The sequence below is a fragment of the Aethina tumida genome, chromosome 3 (assembly GCF_024364675.1).
Source record: "Aethina tumida isolate Nest 87 chromosome 3, icAetTumi1.1, whole genome shotgun sequence".
NCBI classification, from domain to species: domain Eukaryota; kingdom Metazoa; phylum Arthropoda; class Insecta; order Coleoptera; family Nitidulidae; genus Aethina; species Aethina tumida.
Genome location: NC_065437.1, coordinates 9363518 through 9381923, shown reverse-complemented (window position 1 = coordinate 9381923; position 18406 = coordinate 9363518). Strand labels below are relative to the sequence as shown.

The 18406-nt window shown below is 27.9% G+C and overlaps 1 protein-coding gene across 2 annotated transcripts; it reads left to right on the top strand.

The window, feature by feature from the left end:
* The first annotated feature begins 48 nt into the window (after positions 1–48).
* LOC109608552 (proton-coupled folate transporter) lies at positions 49–14511 on the top strand. 2 transcript variants are annotated; one of them, XM_020024992.2, is made up of 9 exons: positions 49–75; positions 131–330; positions 408–571; positions 8835–9813; positions 11912–12013; positions 12152–12289; positions 13347–13430; positions 13511–13667; positions 13723–14511. In XM_020024992.2, exons 3-9 carry the CDS (start codon positions 527–529, stop codon positions 13937–13939), a joined length of 1722 nt encoding a protein of 573 aa, XP_019880551.1. In that variant the 5' UTR covers positions 49–75; positions 131–330; positions 408–526; the 3' UTR covers positions 13940–14511. The 2 variants fall into 2 exon arrangements, with proteins under 2 accessions (XP_019880551.1, XP_019880553.1); XM_020024994.2 differs by lacking the exons at positions 49–75; positions 131–330; positions 408–571 and adding an exon at positions 4792–4966.
* The last annotated feature ends 3895 nt before the right edge of the window (positions 14512–18406 follow it).

The following is an 18406-nucleotide window of genomic DNA, read 5'->3' as shown; positions in this document are numbered from 1 at the left end:
TTTTTTGTAGATATCAAAGTACTTTTAACGACATACAATATAACTACAATAATTAAATTTACATATCTCCACTAAGTAATAGTAAAAATAGAATTTGATAGAACACACTTACAGTTTAATTTCCCCGTAGAATATTTGTTTACGTTGCAAGTGAGCCCAGTGATATAACAATGCCCTAATTACTTTGTTAAGGAAATTGTAGCGTATGTGCGTACTAATGCATTATTCAGAATTTCTGTTAAAAACATTAAAATTGCCACTTCCCATAATTATAATTTAAGTTGATAATGCGCCCCGATTAAACGGCGTGTTCCTCGGATAGGAAGGATGGTAAGTAGTAATCATGGGACCATGAGACATTATTACGGGATATATTGATGTTTGTGTTACAATTTCTTTTCATAAAGTGGAGCCGAGCGTTGAGATGAATGGTTTAGAGATGTTGTACAGTCTCGGAGCGTCCATCGGATGTCGTTGTGATTTTGTACAGTGACTTAAGTGACTAAACAAACGGTGACGGAACAAAATGAGACCGAGACAGGCAAAGGCCGTTGCAGGAATGACGTGCGAGGTAAATTGCTATTATTACAAATTATTTTATTGCCCGTCCGTCCGTTTCAGACCTCATTGAACTCGTTCAATCTCAAAACCGCCAGATCACTCACTCGCACGTATTTTTATCTGATTTTATCCATAAATATTCGTACAGACACGGTGCACAAGTTCTTTGTGATGGAGGGTCGGGTTGTTTACAAGTGTTTGTGTGAGTGCGATTTTATAAATTAAATAATATTGACGTCATTTTAAAGTGGTATTATTTGTCACATTGTGGAACATCCATTGATTGCAAATCAGGTGGAACTAAAATCGACCTTGTGCTTTTAATATTGAGACGATAATGCAACATATTATTAACCTCAGATTACTTTAATTTAATCATTAAACTACTAGTTAAAATATTGTTGATTTGTGATTCGCAGTGAAAACAATAAATGATTTTTTGTGTTTTATTATGTTGAAACAATAAATTGAAAATAATTTTGTATATTAATTTAATTCATTTATAAATAATAAATTTAGATTTTTGCAATAAATTAGCATTCTTTGTTGCTAAATTAGATAATGCCCAATTAAACCACAAAAACTATATTAAATATTAAAAAATTTAGACAGAAGTATCAAATATTAAACTTGCGCATTCACCATTTTATGGAGGAACTTTTCTAAATGTCAGTAGTAAATCTTGATAGTTTAGGAGCCATTTAATCACAAAAAATATCTAAAAGAACATTGCAATTTTGTGCACACACTCATTTTTTATGACATTGACGATCGAAATAAATTATTCTTCATGGCAAATGAGAAAATATTTGCATTTTAAAATGTCAGGATCACGGTTGGAATTTCAGCTATGGATAAAAAGGTTGTGTGTGCATCTAACGACCTGATTATCCATTAAATAAGTTTCATTTTAATTTGTAAATTACTTTATGACCCTAAAAAGTTTGTATTTGTGTCTAATAACAAGCAGTTATAAAAGAGAAAGCCACCCAGACCTCCTAAATACGAATTAGACATCTAAAATACACAAGACAAAAAAAAAAACGACAGAAAAAAGTTCTTAAAAGAGTTTCTAGCACTCCTCTAACAAATCCAAAGTATTGACCGACATAATTAACATTTGTTTTGAATATTAATAAAGCCAAGGTCTGAAATTGGTGAACGTAAAGTCAGTTAAAGGATCTGTTGTTCTCGCTGGCCACAATGAATTCTAAAGTTCAGGATAAATGGTATTTCAAAATTCAACCAGTTGCAACATGGTTTTGTTTAGATTATTGTCCACTTTATAAATACGAAAGCAATAAAGTGGACAATAAGAATTAAATTAGTTTGTTGCGCAACTACTGTTTATGTTTTTATGATGTGTTCATTAGAATTTACAGAAAATTATTGAATTGTTAATGTTATGTAAGTTATTAAAAATTGTTTTCAGATACTTAAAACGAAATTATAAAATATCAAGGATTTACAAATAATAACGAAACTAATAGTTTAATTAAATTGCGATTTGTGCATTAAACTTACACATTTAATATTTGATAAAAATGTGAAATTAAATTATTAAAAGTGAGAATTAAGGGATATTTTTCAAAAGTGAAATGAAATATAAAATACATTTATCAGCTAATAAATCAATTTTACGTAAGCAACATTGTGTCTGACATCATAACAAATTTTTAATTTAGTACAAATTGCTTCAGCTTTCTTAATTGGCAGTATAAGTTATACAAAAACAATTTTTTGCCTTATAAAATTTCCACAAAAAAACATTTATAATTATTAAAATCCGGTACTAATTTACCATTTACACAATTTGTTTTGGTAATAAATCGGAATGTTATTTTTTTCAATTTAACCGCATTAAAAAAATAATTGCAGTTGTTGCAAATATATTTGCATTTTGATGTCACCAAAGGTCTGCGTCTTCGCCTCGATGTATTTTCAATACCTCGTTGTTATACCATAAATATCCGGGGTTAACCGGTTGTTTCGTAAATGTATTTTTGAAACAACCTCGTGTTTTTGTGCTGTTTCTTGAATCTTAAATAATTCTCCTAGAATCAGTCAATAACAATAAATGGTGATACTCATTAAATAGATATTTTGCTAAAAAATCCTCAATATTATTAATTAAATTAATATTTTTTATTCAGATTAAATATTTGAGAAGAATTCAAGAATATATATTGAAGTATTCAAAAATTTATGGAAAAAGTTTATTTTAATTAATACTATTTAGAATAAAATTAAAAAAAAAAATAGAAACTTTTGAAGAGAATTGACTTCAAATAAATCTTCACATTTATCCATAAATGTAACTTTTTTATAATTTTTTATGGATTTTATAATGTTTAAAAATGGTAAAAAAAATTCTGAAATAACCTTATTTTAATTAATACTTTTTGGAAAAAAATGTTAAAGTTTTGAGAAGAAGTGACCTTTAATACATCTATATTAAGATTTATCCACATATCAAATAAATCTTCACAAACATTCATCCATGAATGTCACATTTTTATGATATTTTATGGATTTTATAATGTTTAAAAATTCTCAAAAATTTTATGAAAAAATTTTATTTTAATTAATACTTTTTAGAAAAATAAATAAATTAAAATTTTGAGAAAAATTAACTTTAAATACACTTACATTGAAATTTATTCATAAATGCCATGTTTGTATGATTTTTATAATGTCTAAAAGTATTCAAAAATTTTATGGAAAAACTTTATTCTAATTAAAAAATTAATCTTTTGAAAAGAATTGAGTTCAAATAAATCTACACATTTTTATGATATTTTATAATTTTTATAATGTCTAAAAATGTTAAAAAATTTTAAGAAATAAACTTATTTAAATTAATACTTTTTAGAACAAAAAAATTAATACTTTTTAGAAAAAAAAGTAACCTTTTGAATACAATTTACTTCAAACAAATCTACATAGAAATTTATCCATAAATGTCATATTTTTATAATGTTTTTAAATTTTTATAATGTTTACAAATGTTTAAAAATATTCAGAAGAAGAGAATTGAGTTCAAATAATTCTACACCAAAATTTATCCATAAATATCATATTTTTGTGACTTTTTGCAATTTTTATAATGTTTAAAAGTGTTCAAAATTTTTAAGAAATAACATTATTTAAATTAATACTTTCTAGAACAAAGAAATTAAAGTTTTTGATAAGTATCAACTTTAAATAAATCTACATAGAAATATATCCATAAATGTCATATTTTTAGGACTTAGGACTAAATTTTTATAATGTTGAAAAATGTTTAAAAATTTTCAGAAGAAGAGAATTGAATTCAGTGATTGTTTATAATTTTTATAATGTTTAATAATGTAAAAAAATTTTCAGAAATAATATTTCATTTAATATTTTTTGGAACAAAAAATGAGTTTAAACCTATACTGAATTTTATTCATAAGTGTCATGTTTGTATGACTTTATTTTATTTAATGCTTTTTAGAAAAAAAATAAATTTTTTAAGAGAATTGACTTAAAATGAATCTATATAGAAATTTTTCCATAAATGACATATTTTTATGATTTTTATTAATTTTTACAATGTTTAAAAATGTTAAAAAATTAATTAACCTTTTTTAATAAATACTTTTTAGAAAAAATTAAATTGACTTAAAAAAAAAATAAAAATTAGAAGAATTGACTTAAAATGAAATGTTCAAATTTTTTTTTTTAAAAAAAAACTTATTTTAATTAATACATTTTAGAAAAAAAAGTTTTGAAAATTGATTTCAAATGAACCTTCATTGAAACACCATATATCCAAAATGATCATGTTTATATGATTTTTTATGAAATTTATCAGTCTAAAGTGTTCTAAAATTTTCTAAAAAACTTAATTAACATTTTGTAGAAAGAAAGTAAAGTTTTGAGAAAAATTGGTTTGAAATAAACGTACACCGAAATCCATCCATAAATGTCATGTTTGTATGATGATTATCATTTTCACAACGTCTAGAAGGGTCGTTGTGCCAATCAGCTCAGCAAAAAGCTTAACAACAAACATTGAATAGTATCACAATTAATAAAGTGAATGAAAACAAGGTTAATTTCGTGATACGAATGCAATTCCACCTGAATCCCAGTCACAGGTGATCGTGGGCCCGGCACAAAGCAGGAGGCGGAGAGGGGCTTATTACAAGGTACAAAATAAAGCAGAATGGTGGGATCGTCCGTAGACCAAGTAGTACCTTCGATTTAAAAATCCATTTGAATAAACTGATTAGTGATAAGTTTAGTGACCGTGTGGCCGGAACGGTGAAACGAAAGCGCTCGCACAATATAATGCTGCAACTCGAAAACTTGCCCCTGTGATTTTTCCCGTTTTTCTTTTTGCGTTATTTTTTTTCTTTCGTCACTTTTCCCCAAGCTGGTGAGTGCACGTCGATTGGATATAAGTGAAAGCGGTCACGTGACCCCGATATGAAAAAGAAAGTGTTTTGGTATCGTTGTTTTGTTTTCGTCGTTCGCTTTGGTATGGTTTGGTTTCCTTTCGATATTGGAGAATCGTCATTTTAATGCTGTCCGGCACTAAACTATTTAAATAACTGTGTCAATATACGATCGGCTTGTGTACGGTATTTTATGTTTGTACGGCCAGTTCAATTTCTATTGTACTGTTATCACAACACTAATTTATAAAAATTATAAACATAAATTTTCTAAGAACTTAGTCGAAAATATTCATTTATTTTTGGATACAAAGTTAAGATTTTATTTATATGTAAATGGAGGGCAATTATTAGACAGATCTCAACATTCCATAATTAAATTTTTAAGAAAATATATAAATATCTACATTTATTTTTAAAATGGAGTACAGAATTAATTTTTTGAAGTAGTTTAAAAAGAAAAGAGTATATAAATCTTGGTTCATTATGTTTTTGTTTGTTTATGGCTAAACTATAATAAAGCAATTTTATTTTACATTTCTTAATTACACATTACACTCGCTGTAATAATAAAAAAACATATTTATATTGTAATGCAACTGTTTTTATGATACGTGTTTGTTGTAAAGTGTAAATCTTATCTTATAAATTTGGATTTTTGATATAATTATTATCATTATTTTACACTTTTTTCTTTTATAATCTTTCATTTTTTAAGTTTTACATTAATTTTAACTTTTGATGAAGCTTTATAAAATGATTATTGTGCTTTTTTACAATCTATTGTTTAATAAATAATTTGTATTTACTTTAAAATTTAATTATTTATTATATCGACACAAAAAATGTATTTATATAAAGTTTAAAAGTTTTCAAAAATTATATGGAAAAACTTTATTTCAATTAATAATTTTAATTTAATTATTCTGAAATAATCTGATAATATCTAAAAATATTCAAAAATTTATCAAAAACTTTATTATTATTTATTACTTAAAAAAAAAAAATAAACTTTTGAAGAGAAATGAGTTCAAAAAATTCTTCACAAATATTTATCCATAAATGTCACATTTTTTTGATTTTTTATGGATTTTACAATGTCTAAAAATGCTCAAAAAATTTCTGAAATAATCTTTTTTAACTAACATTGTTTTATAGTAATTTCATATTTTTACACTAATTTTAACTTTTGATGAAGCTTTATAAAATAATTCTTATGCCTTTTTTACCGTCTACTGTTAAATAAATTATTTTTATTTACTATCAACACAAAAAATGTATTTTAAATTCATGAAGGTTTCAGCAAAATTTTCTATTTTATGCTTGTCATAGTTCAAATTCCAATTTTGATAACTCATTTATAATGTATCGATGAATAATAATTTTATGAGTTGCTTCCATTATTTAATAGAATAATATATGCGATAATTCAAAACACTCTGATAACATTGATTAACTTTTTAACACAATTGTGATTTGCATACATTAAATTTTCAATTATGTAATGACAAATTAATATTATGCTGTCAATGCCAAAATATAACAATTATTTCCTAGTTCTTAAATTACATAGAAAACATCCACCTTGAATTCTATAATTAGCAACCTGTTTATATTGTGTTCATATAATTCTTAATTATTATCCATACATGGTCTTTTTATTACCAGTATCAGTTATATAATAAATCTAAAATTAATATTGTTTTTTCATCCCAGAGTCAATCCCAAATTTCAACTTATCAACTTGACACGAAAGCTTGTAACTGACCAAACAAGTTTTTTTAACATAGGAAAAAGTACAACCACCATGGACTCTAATAATAAGAATGTGACCAGTTTGATTTTCGGACCTAGACGAAAAAACAAGTCTAGCAAAGTACTCAGCATGTAAAACAGCTTAAAAGCTCCATTAGTTTGGGTCAATAAACCACATTTTTATAAAGCTTCACTTTAAAATGAAACACTTAATATTATCCATTTTAAGTAAAACTTTGGATTTTCCTAATTAGGATAATTAAATTGCATTAAAAAAATTATGGAGGTATTCAAATGATTTGCATAAATTAGCATTGGAATATGAATTGGAAAATGTGTGTGTTTCGGTTTCTTTAACTGTTACTGCTCTTTGGTTTCTGATTTTAATTTAATTAGTACGGTTATTAACATTTCTGTTATTGTTTTATTTTTGTGAATATTTCTCTAAAAGAATTTCTCTAAAAAAAGAATGGTTCAACAGTAAATAACATTTTTCTCTTACATTTTTATGCCTTTATTTATATATATATATATATATATATATATATATATATATATATATATATATATATATATATATATATATATATATATAATTGGTGCTGATTCCATTGCTAAATAATTTATACTTTCATAAGTGTGCAATAAAATATGAAATATGATTAATAGATAATTTAATGTACGTTTTATTTATGAGACGATTCCAAACAATTTTATTATGACCGGAAACGTTTATCATTTAAACAATTAACATTGTTAATTGTCCGATCTTCGGGTTGTTTTTTTAGTCGATCATGTGAACGTTTTAATGTTTCGATGTATAAACATGTGGGTTTATGTAAATGTTTGCGCCAAAAGCTTAGTTATTATTTGAGTCAGTGCTGCAGAATGAGCGTTCAAGGCCTCTTTCTGCATTGACTGATAGTACGTTACATTGGTGCAATTATGTTGCTCATGGCCGTATAATTTTTATGTTTTATACCGATATTGTAGTGGATCGGAGGAATTTTAATTAATTCCATTATCCATCCTCACATAACTTTGTCAATTACACGACAAAATGCGGCAATTAATCGGAGCGATTGTTTAACTGCATCATTATCATTAGGTGCATGTTGGTTTTCTAATGTTTATTGTTTTGTTCGGACGATTCGATATAAACAATGCGATGATAAATTTGTGTTGTTGCTATGAGCTTGGGATGCTATTTTTATTTATCTTGCTAGGTGCTTAATATTCATGAGGTCATTACTTGGAATCAGTTAATTATAATTATTTGATAAAAAATGTACAAGGTTGTTGTAATATGGGTGACCAAAATTTGGGAGCAGGCAGAACAGCTTCTCTAACGAAGAAAACCTAAATAATTTTTTTCTAAAGAATCTCCTGATGAAAATTCAGCCCCCTCAAATTTAAATTTAATTTTTGTTTTTTTTTTTTGAGTGGTGGGTTCGCGTCACCGACATGCTTTTAGCAGTATATTTGTAGCTATACAGGTGACGTATAGTGCTGTGTATATATTATAAGTGAAATTTAAGTAAATACAAATAATTTGAGTGGCTGTATTTTTTTAGAAGAAACCTATTTTAGAAACACTTTGTATATATTTCTAGATCAGCAATTTACAAAGTAGACTTTTTAACATCTTCATTTGTATGTTCCTTCCGATTGAAATTTACAAACAATTACTGTAAATAAAAAATTAAGTAAAACGAGAACGACTGTACCAACTGAACTAAATAGAACCTAAAAAATAAATATCAATGAAAGGAAACTTAATTAAAAGTGAAATTTTTTAAAGTTAAAAACTTGTCTATTTGAATATTGTTCCACCTTGTACAAAAAAATATAAATGAAATCGAGTAGAACTTTAACCGGACTGTAACAATTGCCGGCCGGCCTTGTATTTTTAATTTTTGCATAATAAAAATAATTAATAAGGATTAATAAGGATCAGTAATTTTCTAAAGAAAGTATATAAATTATTAAACGCACCTTAATTTCAATAAACCATAATTATATATCAAAATGTTAGAAACAACTCGTTTCATTTGTTCGTTACTTACTTGATTAAATCTCATTTAATCATTCAAGGTGCTGCACCAAACGAAGATGGCGAAGGCAGTCGAGCACCTGAAGAAGAAGAACAAGAAGAACATGGAAAAGAGCAAAGAGGCCGAGGGCAAAATCGACATGCCCTCGATGTCGTGGTCCGAAAAGTACGCCTACTTCAAGGAGAACATCACGGTGGAACCGATGCTGGCCTGCTACATCATACCGAGCGTGTTCGCCAACCTGGCCACCCAGAACCTCAACTTGGAGAAGGCGTGCCGCGTCAATCTGGGCTACTCGACCGAAATCTGCGATGCGCTCAGCAATCGCATCACCTCGAACTACTCGCGCGAAGAGAGCGAGGTGCAGCAGCTGGTCGCCTCGATGGGGGTGTGGAAGACGATACTGCAGAGCGCGCTTCCGGCCTTCCTCATCATGTTCATCGGGTCGTGGAGCGACCGCTGGGGCAGGAGGAAGCCGTGCATGTTGTTGCCCATCATCGGGGAGTTTCTGTCCGTGGTGGGTTTGATGTTCTGCACCTATTTCTTCTACGAACTGCCCATGGAGGTGGCCGGCTTCATTGAGGGACTGTTCCCGGCGTTGACCGGCGGTTGGTTCACGATGTTCATGGGCGTTTTCAGCTACATCGGTGACGTGACGACTGTCGAAACGAGGACTTTAAGGATCGGCATCGTCAATGTCTTTTGTTCGTTGGGGATACCCATCGGTCTGGCTCTGAGTGGGGTTTTGTACAAAAAAATCGGGTTTTATGGGGTGTTTTCTATTTCTGCGTTCTTGTACATTGTCGCCTTGTATTATGGTTATACGAAGGTTAAGGAGCCGAAAAAATTGGACGTGCCCGAAATATCGAACAAGACGTGCGGGTTTGTCAGGGACTTCTTCGACATCAGGCATTTGGGGGAGACGTTCAGGGTGGCGTTCAAAAAAGGGGAGAACAATAGAAGGATGAAAGTAATGCTGCTGATGCTGGTTGTGATGGTTGTTATCGGACCGATGCACGGTGAGTGGTGTTTGATAAATTTAACAATGTAAAAAATATTTTTGTAAAAATCATTATATGCGTCATTACCTGTTTTTGTTCAATCATCATAAAAGGAACACAATTGAAACGATAACATTAGTTAATTTGTTATCACAACTATTGTAATTTCTAAAATTGGCGAGACTGTATTGTTTCCATATATTACATATACAGCATTGGCAGAAAGTAGAGCAACTTTAAAAATATACAAATTGCTACAGCTCTGTGTAATTCTGTTAGTTACAAATCAACAAACTAAATATTCAGCTGGCAAAAAGTAGAGGAACTTTTTACTAAATGTCATTACTTTCTACTAAATCCACAATAATATTTAGTTTTACAATATAAATCAAAATAAACTGAGTTCATATATTGCCTCGTGGAAGGAAATAATTTTCCGAATTAAAATTACGCATTGTATCGTTCTTTCAATTCGATGAGAGAATAGAGGATAGTTTTATATATAAAGAAATATTGAGGAACAATCTGGTACCGTATTCAGATAAAAATATACCACTAAAACTTTATTTTCAACAAGATAATGATCCAAAGCACACTTCAAAATATTTGAAGCAGGGGCTTTTAAGGGAAAAAATTAATATTATGAACTGAGTTGCTCTACTTTTTGCCAGGCCAAAACAAATAAAAAAGTTAAACTCTTTGTTTTTTTATTGTTTAACTATGTAATTGTAAAATTTATAAAGGGTTAAATTTCAATAACCAGGACAAAAATTATTTAAATTTTAAAAATCTCCTCTGGTTTCCGCCAATACTGTATATATATATAAATTTTTCAATAGGCAACATCTTAATGATGCGGATTAAAATCTCGGCAATAACTCTAAGATTTATCTAGTTGTCACAATCTGTAATTAATTATATCATGAATGACAACATTACATAACATAATAATAAATATTTACCATTGTTTACCAGTACAAGCCTTGATAGATCAATAACCCTGGCTTTCGCAATAATGCCGCAACATTTAAATTCTCTTAATTATAATAATTCATTTATTAATATCGATGCAAAAAAAATCATTCCCTTGACCAACATGTAATTTTATGCGAGGAATTCGACCGTTCAGCTTTTAAAATGTAGGCGCTAGGCAATTAACCACTTTTGCTGGAAACTATGCTAGATTGATGGATTAAACAGGTGGAAAAATACGAGTTTCATAATAAATGCGAAAACTCGTTCCGAACTGAACATTGTTATGGATATTTAAGCAACAATTCTAGTAAATTATTAAGTGCGGTTAAACTTATGGAAATGTGCCACAAAATCTAATTAACATTAAATTACATGTGTGTTATTTTATTGAAATATTTAAAAGAAATAAAGTTGGCTAAAAAACTAACTTTCATATTTGTCTGACGAATGAGGAAATGTGTTTAAAGAATGTGAACGTTTGTGCAGCAAAAAATTTGCAGTTAAACTTCCTGCAACAGCTTTTGTTAATCTCGAGAATTAACTCTCGTTGGGTTTTATAATTATGTCGAACAAATCTGCACAATTTGCCACATAAAAAGACAAGGTCAATAGGATAATAACTGTTTTGTTGTCCTTAAAGCTTAATGATGTTTTATATATAACTTTCATGATGACTCTTTTTTTATCGTAACATGCAAAATTAACGTATATGCAGTAATAATTATTTTCCTGTTTAATAATGATTACAAAAATCAACGTCGATCATGACAAACAAATATTAAACATGATTAAAAATTTGCTTTGCATAAAATTATTTTCGTTTCTGGGTGAAAAATTTCATTAATTGTAGATATATGGTAAGTGTGTAGATAAACAAATACCATTGACTTCAAATTTCACGATCATTATCAATGTCAAGGTGTGTGTTAAAACTTATCCACAAGGGTATAATTAAGGCTAAATGTACTTTACATCATATTTTAAACCGTTTACCAAAAAAACTACAAGCAAACATTTGCAGTTTGCCTCAAAAAGTGTGATATTTAAATAACATTTTAACACATATTTTGTGTTCAAACTCACAGGAACATTGAATAAACTAATAAGAACAAACTACATAACATATATGTTTTTATTTCAGGTGAGATGAACGTGACCTATTTATTCACCCGGTACCGTTTCAATTGGGACGAAGTGGACTTTAGCATATTTTCAACCTACAGCATGGTCACCAATTTAATAGGTAAACACCCAATCGGTTCCGCCACATTCCGATCGCTCATTATCTCACAATCAAACAAAAACGTTTAAACACAATTGTCGCATGATTTCAACTGTCCAAAATTGGACGATTTGATAATATAATTCATTCGTGTTTCAGGCACGTCGATTTCGGTTGGCGTTTTCAGTCATCTATTGAAGATCGATGATGCAGTCATTGGGATTTATTCGTCGATGAGCAAAATTTTGTCAAGCTTTGTCTATGGTTTCGCCAAAACTTCTTTGGTCTTCTATTTAGGTGAGAACAGTACCTAAAATTATTACTTTTTTTCTTGTTTTTCATCAGATTGTTTGTTAAATATTTCGACTTTTTTTATAAATTACAAAATACAAATTTCACTGTTTATACAGGGCGGTAGCAATTTATATTTTTTAAAGTTGCTCTACTTTTTCCCAAAACTGTAAATATAGTCCTCAAGATAGAATTTTGAAGTCACAGAAAACCCTTTGAAAATAAAAGACATGACCAACAAAATAATATAATTTATTTTTACACTAAAAGTACTCAAATTAGAAATTGGACGATTTAATTCTTTAACAACAAACATTTTGTCATAGCAATTTAAACTGGAATTACACACTTATTTAATAAAAAATCTACCAAGTCAACGACATTTCTTATATTATTAAATTCTTTAGTGTTATTACTGGTTGATGCCACGTCCTAATAAAAAAAAATGCAGTATTAAAAACCTTTCCATAAGTGAAGAAGCAGCAATGTTCGGGTACTTCGTTTGTATTGTTCTCATTGGTTAGAGGCACGCCTCAGTCCAATAGTCACTACTGTTAAATTATTTTTGATTTGATTTGATTTTGATAATTAATTAATGGCAGTAACAAAATTTCTATTTGTTTTAATAACAAAAAATAACTTTATTCCACTACCGTTAAATTATTTTTGATTTGATAATTAATTAAATGTTTTAATGGCAGTAATAAAATATCTATTTCTTTTAATAACATAAAATGTATTAATGTACACTATTGAATCGTTTAACATTAATTACTGTCAGAAAAAAAATGTTATATCAGTAATCTCATTGTTTCGATTGTAAATAAATTAATTTTGTGGCATTTTGAACCTTGATTTTATTTAAATCCGTAATATATTATGTTTCCATTCAATGTTTAAATAAATGTGGGGAATTCCATATCTCTAATGAACATTACATAATTTTTTTCGCTGAACTAATGTATTTTAAAATAGCTCCATAATTAGTGGATGAATTTAACTTTTAAAAAATTTATTTTTAAAGAAAATTGAATGAATTTTTAATTGTCATTTTATTATTTAGGTTCAATCGTAGAGATACTGAACGGCACCTCGTTCATAGCGATGAGATCAATAGCCTCGAAATTGGTTCCCACGGACGAACTGGGTAAAGACATAAAGTCGCATTTAATGGCGGCACCGAAATAAAGTGAAACTTTATTTTGTATATAAAACATTTTTTTGTAGGCAAGGTTAACTCGTTATTCGGGACGTGCGAGGCGCTAATGCCCCTGCTTTACGGGCCGATGTACAGTGCCACGTACGCGGCCACCATCAATTTCATGCCGGGGGCCTTCTTCATATTGGGCGGCGTGCTCACCGTTCCGGCGGTCATCATTTTCGGGTAAGTGAACGTGCGACGTGGGCAGAGCCAGAAATGAAACCGTTTCGAACTGCAGGTGGATGTATTGTCAGCACATGAAGGACGCGAAAGTACTTAACGAAACGAAAACGGAGGAAGGAAGGGAGGAGGAGAACGTGGAGGATGCGATCGTGAAAGACATAGCGATCATAGCGACGCCGAAGCAGGCGCCGATCGGATCGCCCGTTCTGAAGTCGTACAGGTTGACCCAGCAAAACGGGGTGGTGAACAACGCGTTCCAAATGGATCCGTAGTCTCGTACGATTTCGATTTTTAATGATAATTATGTAGATATTTATTGTATAAATATTTTAGATACTTAAGAACTTTAATCGTTTAATTTAATTTTGCAGTAAGGATGTGTTTTATGTTTTATAAAAAATAATCAGTATTATCATTAAACAATAGCAAATTGTCTTTCCGAAATAGTTAACATGTATTTTTACTGCAAAACTTCTATTTCATACCTGTGGTATAAAGAATTGTGTGATACTATAGCATTTAGGACAAAATAGATTTAACAGAGAAGATATTATCCCAATTTTTGAAAATAGAAAAAGTCATTATATAATGATACATGTATAAAAACAATTTAACAATTTTTACAAAGATGTGTAAGTTGTTTAACTTACGTTCATAAGTTAACTTAACAAATATGTCTAATGTGTATGTATATCAATTCAATTTTGTGATTCAAAAATAATTTTTAAAACACTTAAGTTCCTATTTTTGTTAAAATTAATTACATGATTGTAAACAATAAATTAAATAATAAACATGTATATTATACCTACAATTAAATAGTTGAATAAGTATTATATATTTATTTAGTGTTTTATTATGTGTGTTAAAATTTAAATTTAGGATCCAGGAATAGTACTAATAATACTATTGAATCAGATAAAATAATAGATATAAAATTACTGATGAACAATTAATAATTATATATCAAACCATCAAACAAATAAATATTTAGGTATACTTACTTATTGTATCTTTACATTTTTGTTTGTTTATTAAATATACTCCTTTATAAATAATTCAATAGATTTCTGGAACTATTAAATTCCTACACGTTGACTATACTTAATATTAAGTCTTTATTGTCACTGCTTCCGTTTGACTTGAATAATAATTTAAATCGTCATTATATAATCAAAACCTCATGTATAAACTGGGTTGCATAACTAAGAGAGAGAACAAAAAAAATTTGTTTTTCTTTATAAATTAATTACAAAATACAAATGGAAAGGAAAATTTTTCTCAAGCCGTTTGATCATTCATATTATATAATATTGCAGAATCCGTGAATATGAAGAATATTTTAAGCGCATGGGTCAACTTGATTTGAAAACATCTACTTCGGAGATTTTATATCGTATAGTTGCCGGACTTCAGTGTTTATAAAATATGTGGAGAAAAATGTTATTAAAAAATCTATATGTAATTTATTTTGTTTTTCAAGTATGACTTTTGTCATTTAGGTGGTTGAATTCTAAAAAAATAAAATTTGGCTAATCCTACTTAATTAATTAATTTTTTATTTACTCTACATTTCTTTGATAGTATCTAATTTAAATTTCATTATTAAATAAATTTAGACAATAATTAGATAAATTTGTACAAAAAAAAATAAAAAAAATAATACACTATTTTAATAATAATTCAGTCATAAAGAACACAAAACTTTTACAAGAAACAATACGAATATTTTCACCATTATAAATCGGCAACACTGCGTTGTAAACTGTTCAAGAAGCGCAGTACAACACGACGCATGTTCTAGAAAATGTTTCTTAAGTCACAGATTCTGCAAGATTACCAAAATTATAATTTAAATCGTCATTATAATCAAAACCTCATGTGTACACTTGGTTGCATAAATAATACAAAGTTCGTAGTAGTAAGTAAAAAAAATCACAAATAATATTGGAATAGGACACATTTAATTATGCGAATAACAATATTAAAAATTAAACTATATGTATCTAGGGAAGAAGATTAACAATACCACCATTAAAAAAGAAACATCAATTAATAATAATACACACAATAAATAAATGTAAGAAACTTGTAGGAATATTATTTTGCATTTAAAATAAATGTACTTTAGGGAAAAAGATTAAGAACACCACCGAAAACAAATAAAAAACAATTTATGAGTCTTATATTAGAATTTAAACAGATAAGTTAGTTTTGGTTCAATATATATTTTTGAAATAATTATAGATTTTTTTAACTTATTTAACAATATTATTATTTAACATATAATTTTAATAGTTATTTAATAAAAAATAATACACTTAACAAATGAATGGAAGAAAATTATAGGAAAAATAAAAATAAAAATCAATCAATTTATATGTTTCATATTAGAATTTTAGATAAGTATATATTTTTAAAATAATTATAGATATTTTTTTATTTAATTTGTATCAATACTATACTATACTCAACAAATAAATGTAAGAAACTTATTAATATTTAAAATCTATTGGAGATGGTGAAAATAAGTAATATAAACAAATTGCCAAAGACTAAAGAAATTACTTTATTAAAAATAATTTTTACAAATCAAATTATGTATTTAATTCAATATTTTTCCAAATTAAATATGATGTGATCCTTGAGAGTTGACTAATTAGAAAGTAACAAAAGTGTATTGTAAAAATCGAACATGAATTTTGGCCATGTATTTTTGTCATTGCCCATTAAACCAATAATTAATGTAATTGAAACATTTCAACCTGACAGATTGATTATTTAAATATCATGTATGAGGGTGATGCAATTAAAACAAGATAAAACCGATATGATATCTTGGTTTGGACATTCTTATTACAAAATCACCCAGAGGTACTGTCCAAATTTGATATCAATCACTGTTGATTATACAACGAATCAATATGTATCAATGATTTAAGGGGGGCATTATGCAACAAAATCAGAAATTTCGACAAGTTTAGTCCTTGATAAAAAACTGAAATTAATCTATGTACTATAAGGAGGAAGCGTAAACTCACATATCAAAATCTGAATAAAGCTTAAGTAATTTTTCAAATTGAAACACTTGTTGAATTGTTCAGCTGTGTCACAATATTTAGCTGATATAAAATAATGATTATTCTTAGTTAAATTGCTCAAGTCTAAGGGCAAAATATAAAGCAGGTCATTAAGCAATGGAAAACAAGTTTGGTGTTGGTAATTTGCAGAATTTGTACCAGTTAGAATATGTCAAAATGTATGTAATCTCCCTAATAATTAATCATCAATTGGTTGTCCAAAAATAGAGATAACCTCGATTATTTCAGACACACTTTCTCCATTTTATTGTTCTGGTATTTCAGTAAATCAAAATTATGTCCACTACTAACTTAAAATATTCAACCTTGTGGTGTAACAATCGTCTGATAACTAAACTTTGTTACCGGTAATTACAGATTGTTAGCGTAAATCAAGCGTAATAACTAAATTGAACATATCGGATTAATTATAACAAACACAATTACAATCTGGCACTTTTAATTAGATTTTAATTGAAAATGTGTATAACATATTTGGGTCCGTGACAATTTATTGTGTTTATTGTATGTAATAATTGAAAATTCACTTAAATATTTGTTGGGAGATTAGATTACATTTAATTTCATAGAAGAAGAGTTCACAATTAATTTCTGCTATTGTACAGTGGCTGGCAGAAAATAAAGCAACTTTAAAAATATATAAATTTCCACCGCCCTGTATAAGCAAATCTATTATAATTTATATTAATTATGAACACACTTTATACAAACATATCGGTGATTATTTCTTGTATTAAAAATAATTCTGTTAGCTATAAATCAAAAAACTGAATGTTCGGCTGGCAAAAAGTAGAGCAACTTTTTACTAAATGAGCCACAAAACATAAATATATTTGAATATATGCGACATTTTAAAGATGTGTGACACTAAAGCAAATAAAGATATGCATTATTTAAATATATTTTTTATACTGACTAGACAAAATCTGAATTAAATCCTTATATAAAATATATTAATTTTTAAATTTTATGCTATTTCTCTGACCACACTGTATGTTTACAGGTGATAAAAGTGAAATAACTTTACAGTTGTGCCATTTCCGTTCTGAATTAGCAAAACGGATATTAAATCAAATATGGCCAATTAAGAGGAGAAAATATATAAAAAGGTAATTAAAATTATTCGCATATTATATCACTCATTAAAATTAAATCAGCATGACATTTACACGAAAACCATTTCTGTTATCAAATGATCTAATTTCAGAGGTGATTTGAAAAAGTTTATAGTTCCCAAAACAAAAATGAATTATATTTCCATATTAATGTTTTTATTGTGACATTTAATTAAAATAATTACTTAACAGTTACATAATTTGTACATAAAAATTAGGTGAAAAACGACGCATTTATTTAACGGTAGTAAATTCATAGCAAGACTGGTTGGAAAATAAGTTAACTTCAAGAGTTTACTTAAGAACAGTAAGAATGTCAAGTTCATTGAATTGCAAAATCACAAACCGATACAATTCTCGATCTAGTTACAAACTAATTAAGTGTAATTTTAAATTGGGCATTTTTGTAATGCCACAAAATATATGGGCTAAATAAATTAAACAGATCTGTTCGTCGAACGTATAAAACACGATTAATAAAAATAATTGCAGCTATTTAGAAAGTAAATGAACCACATTGTGA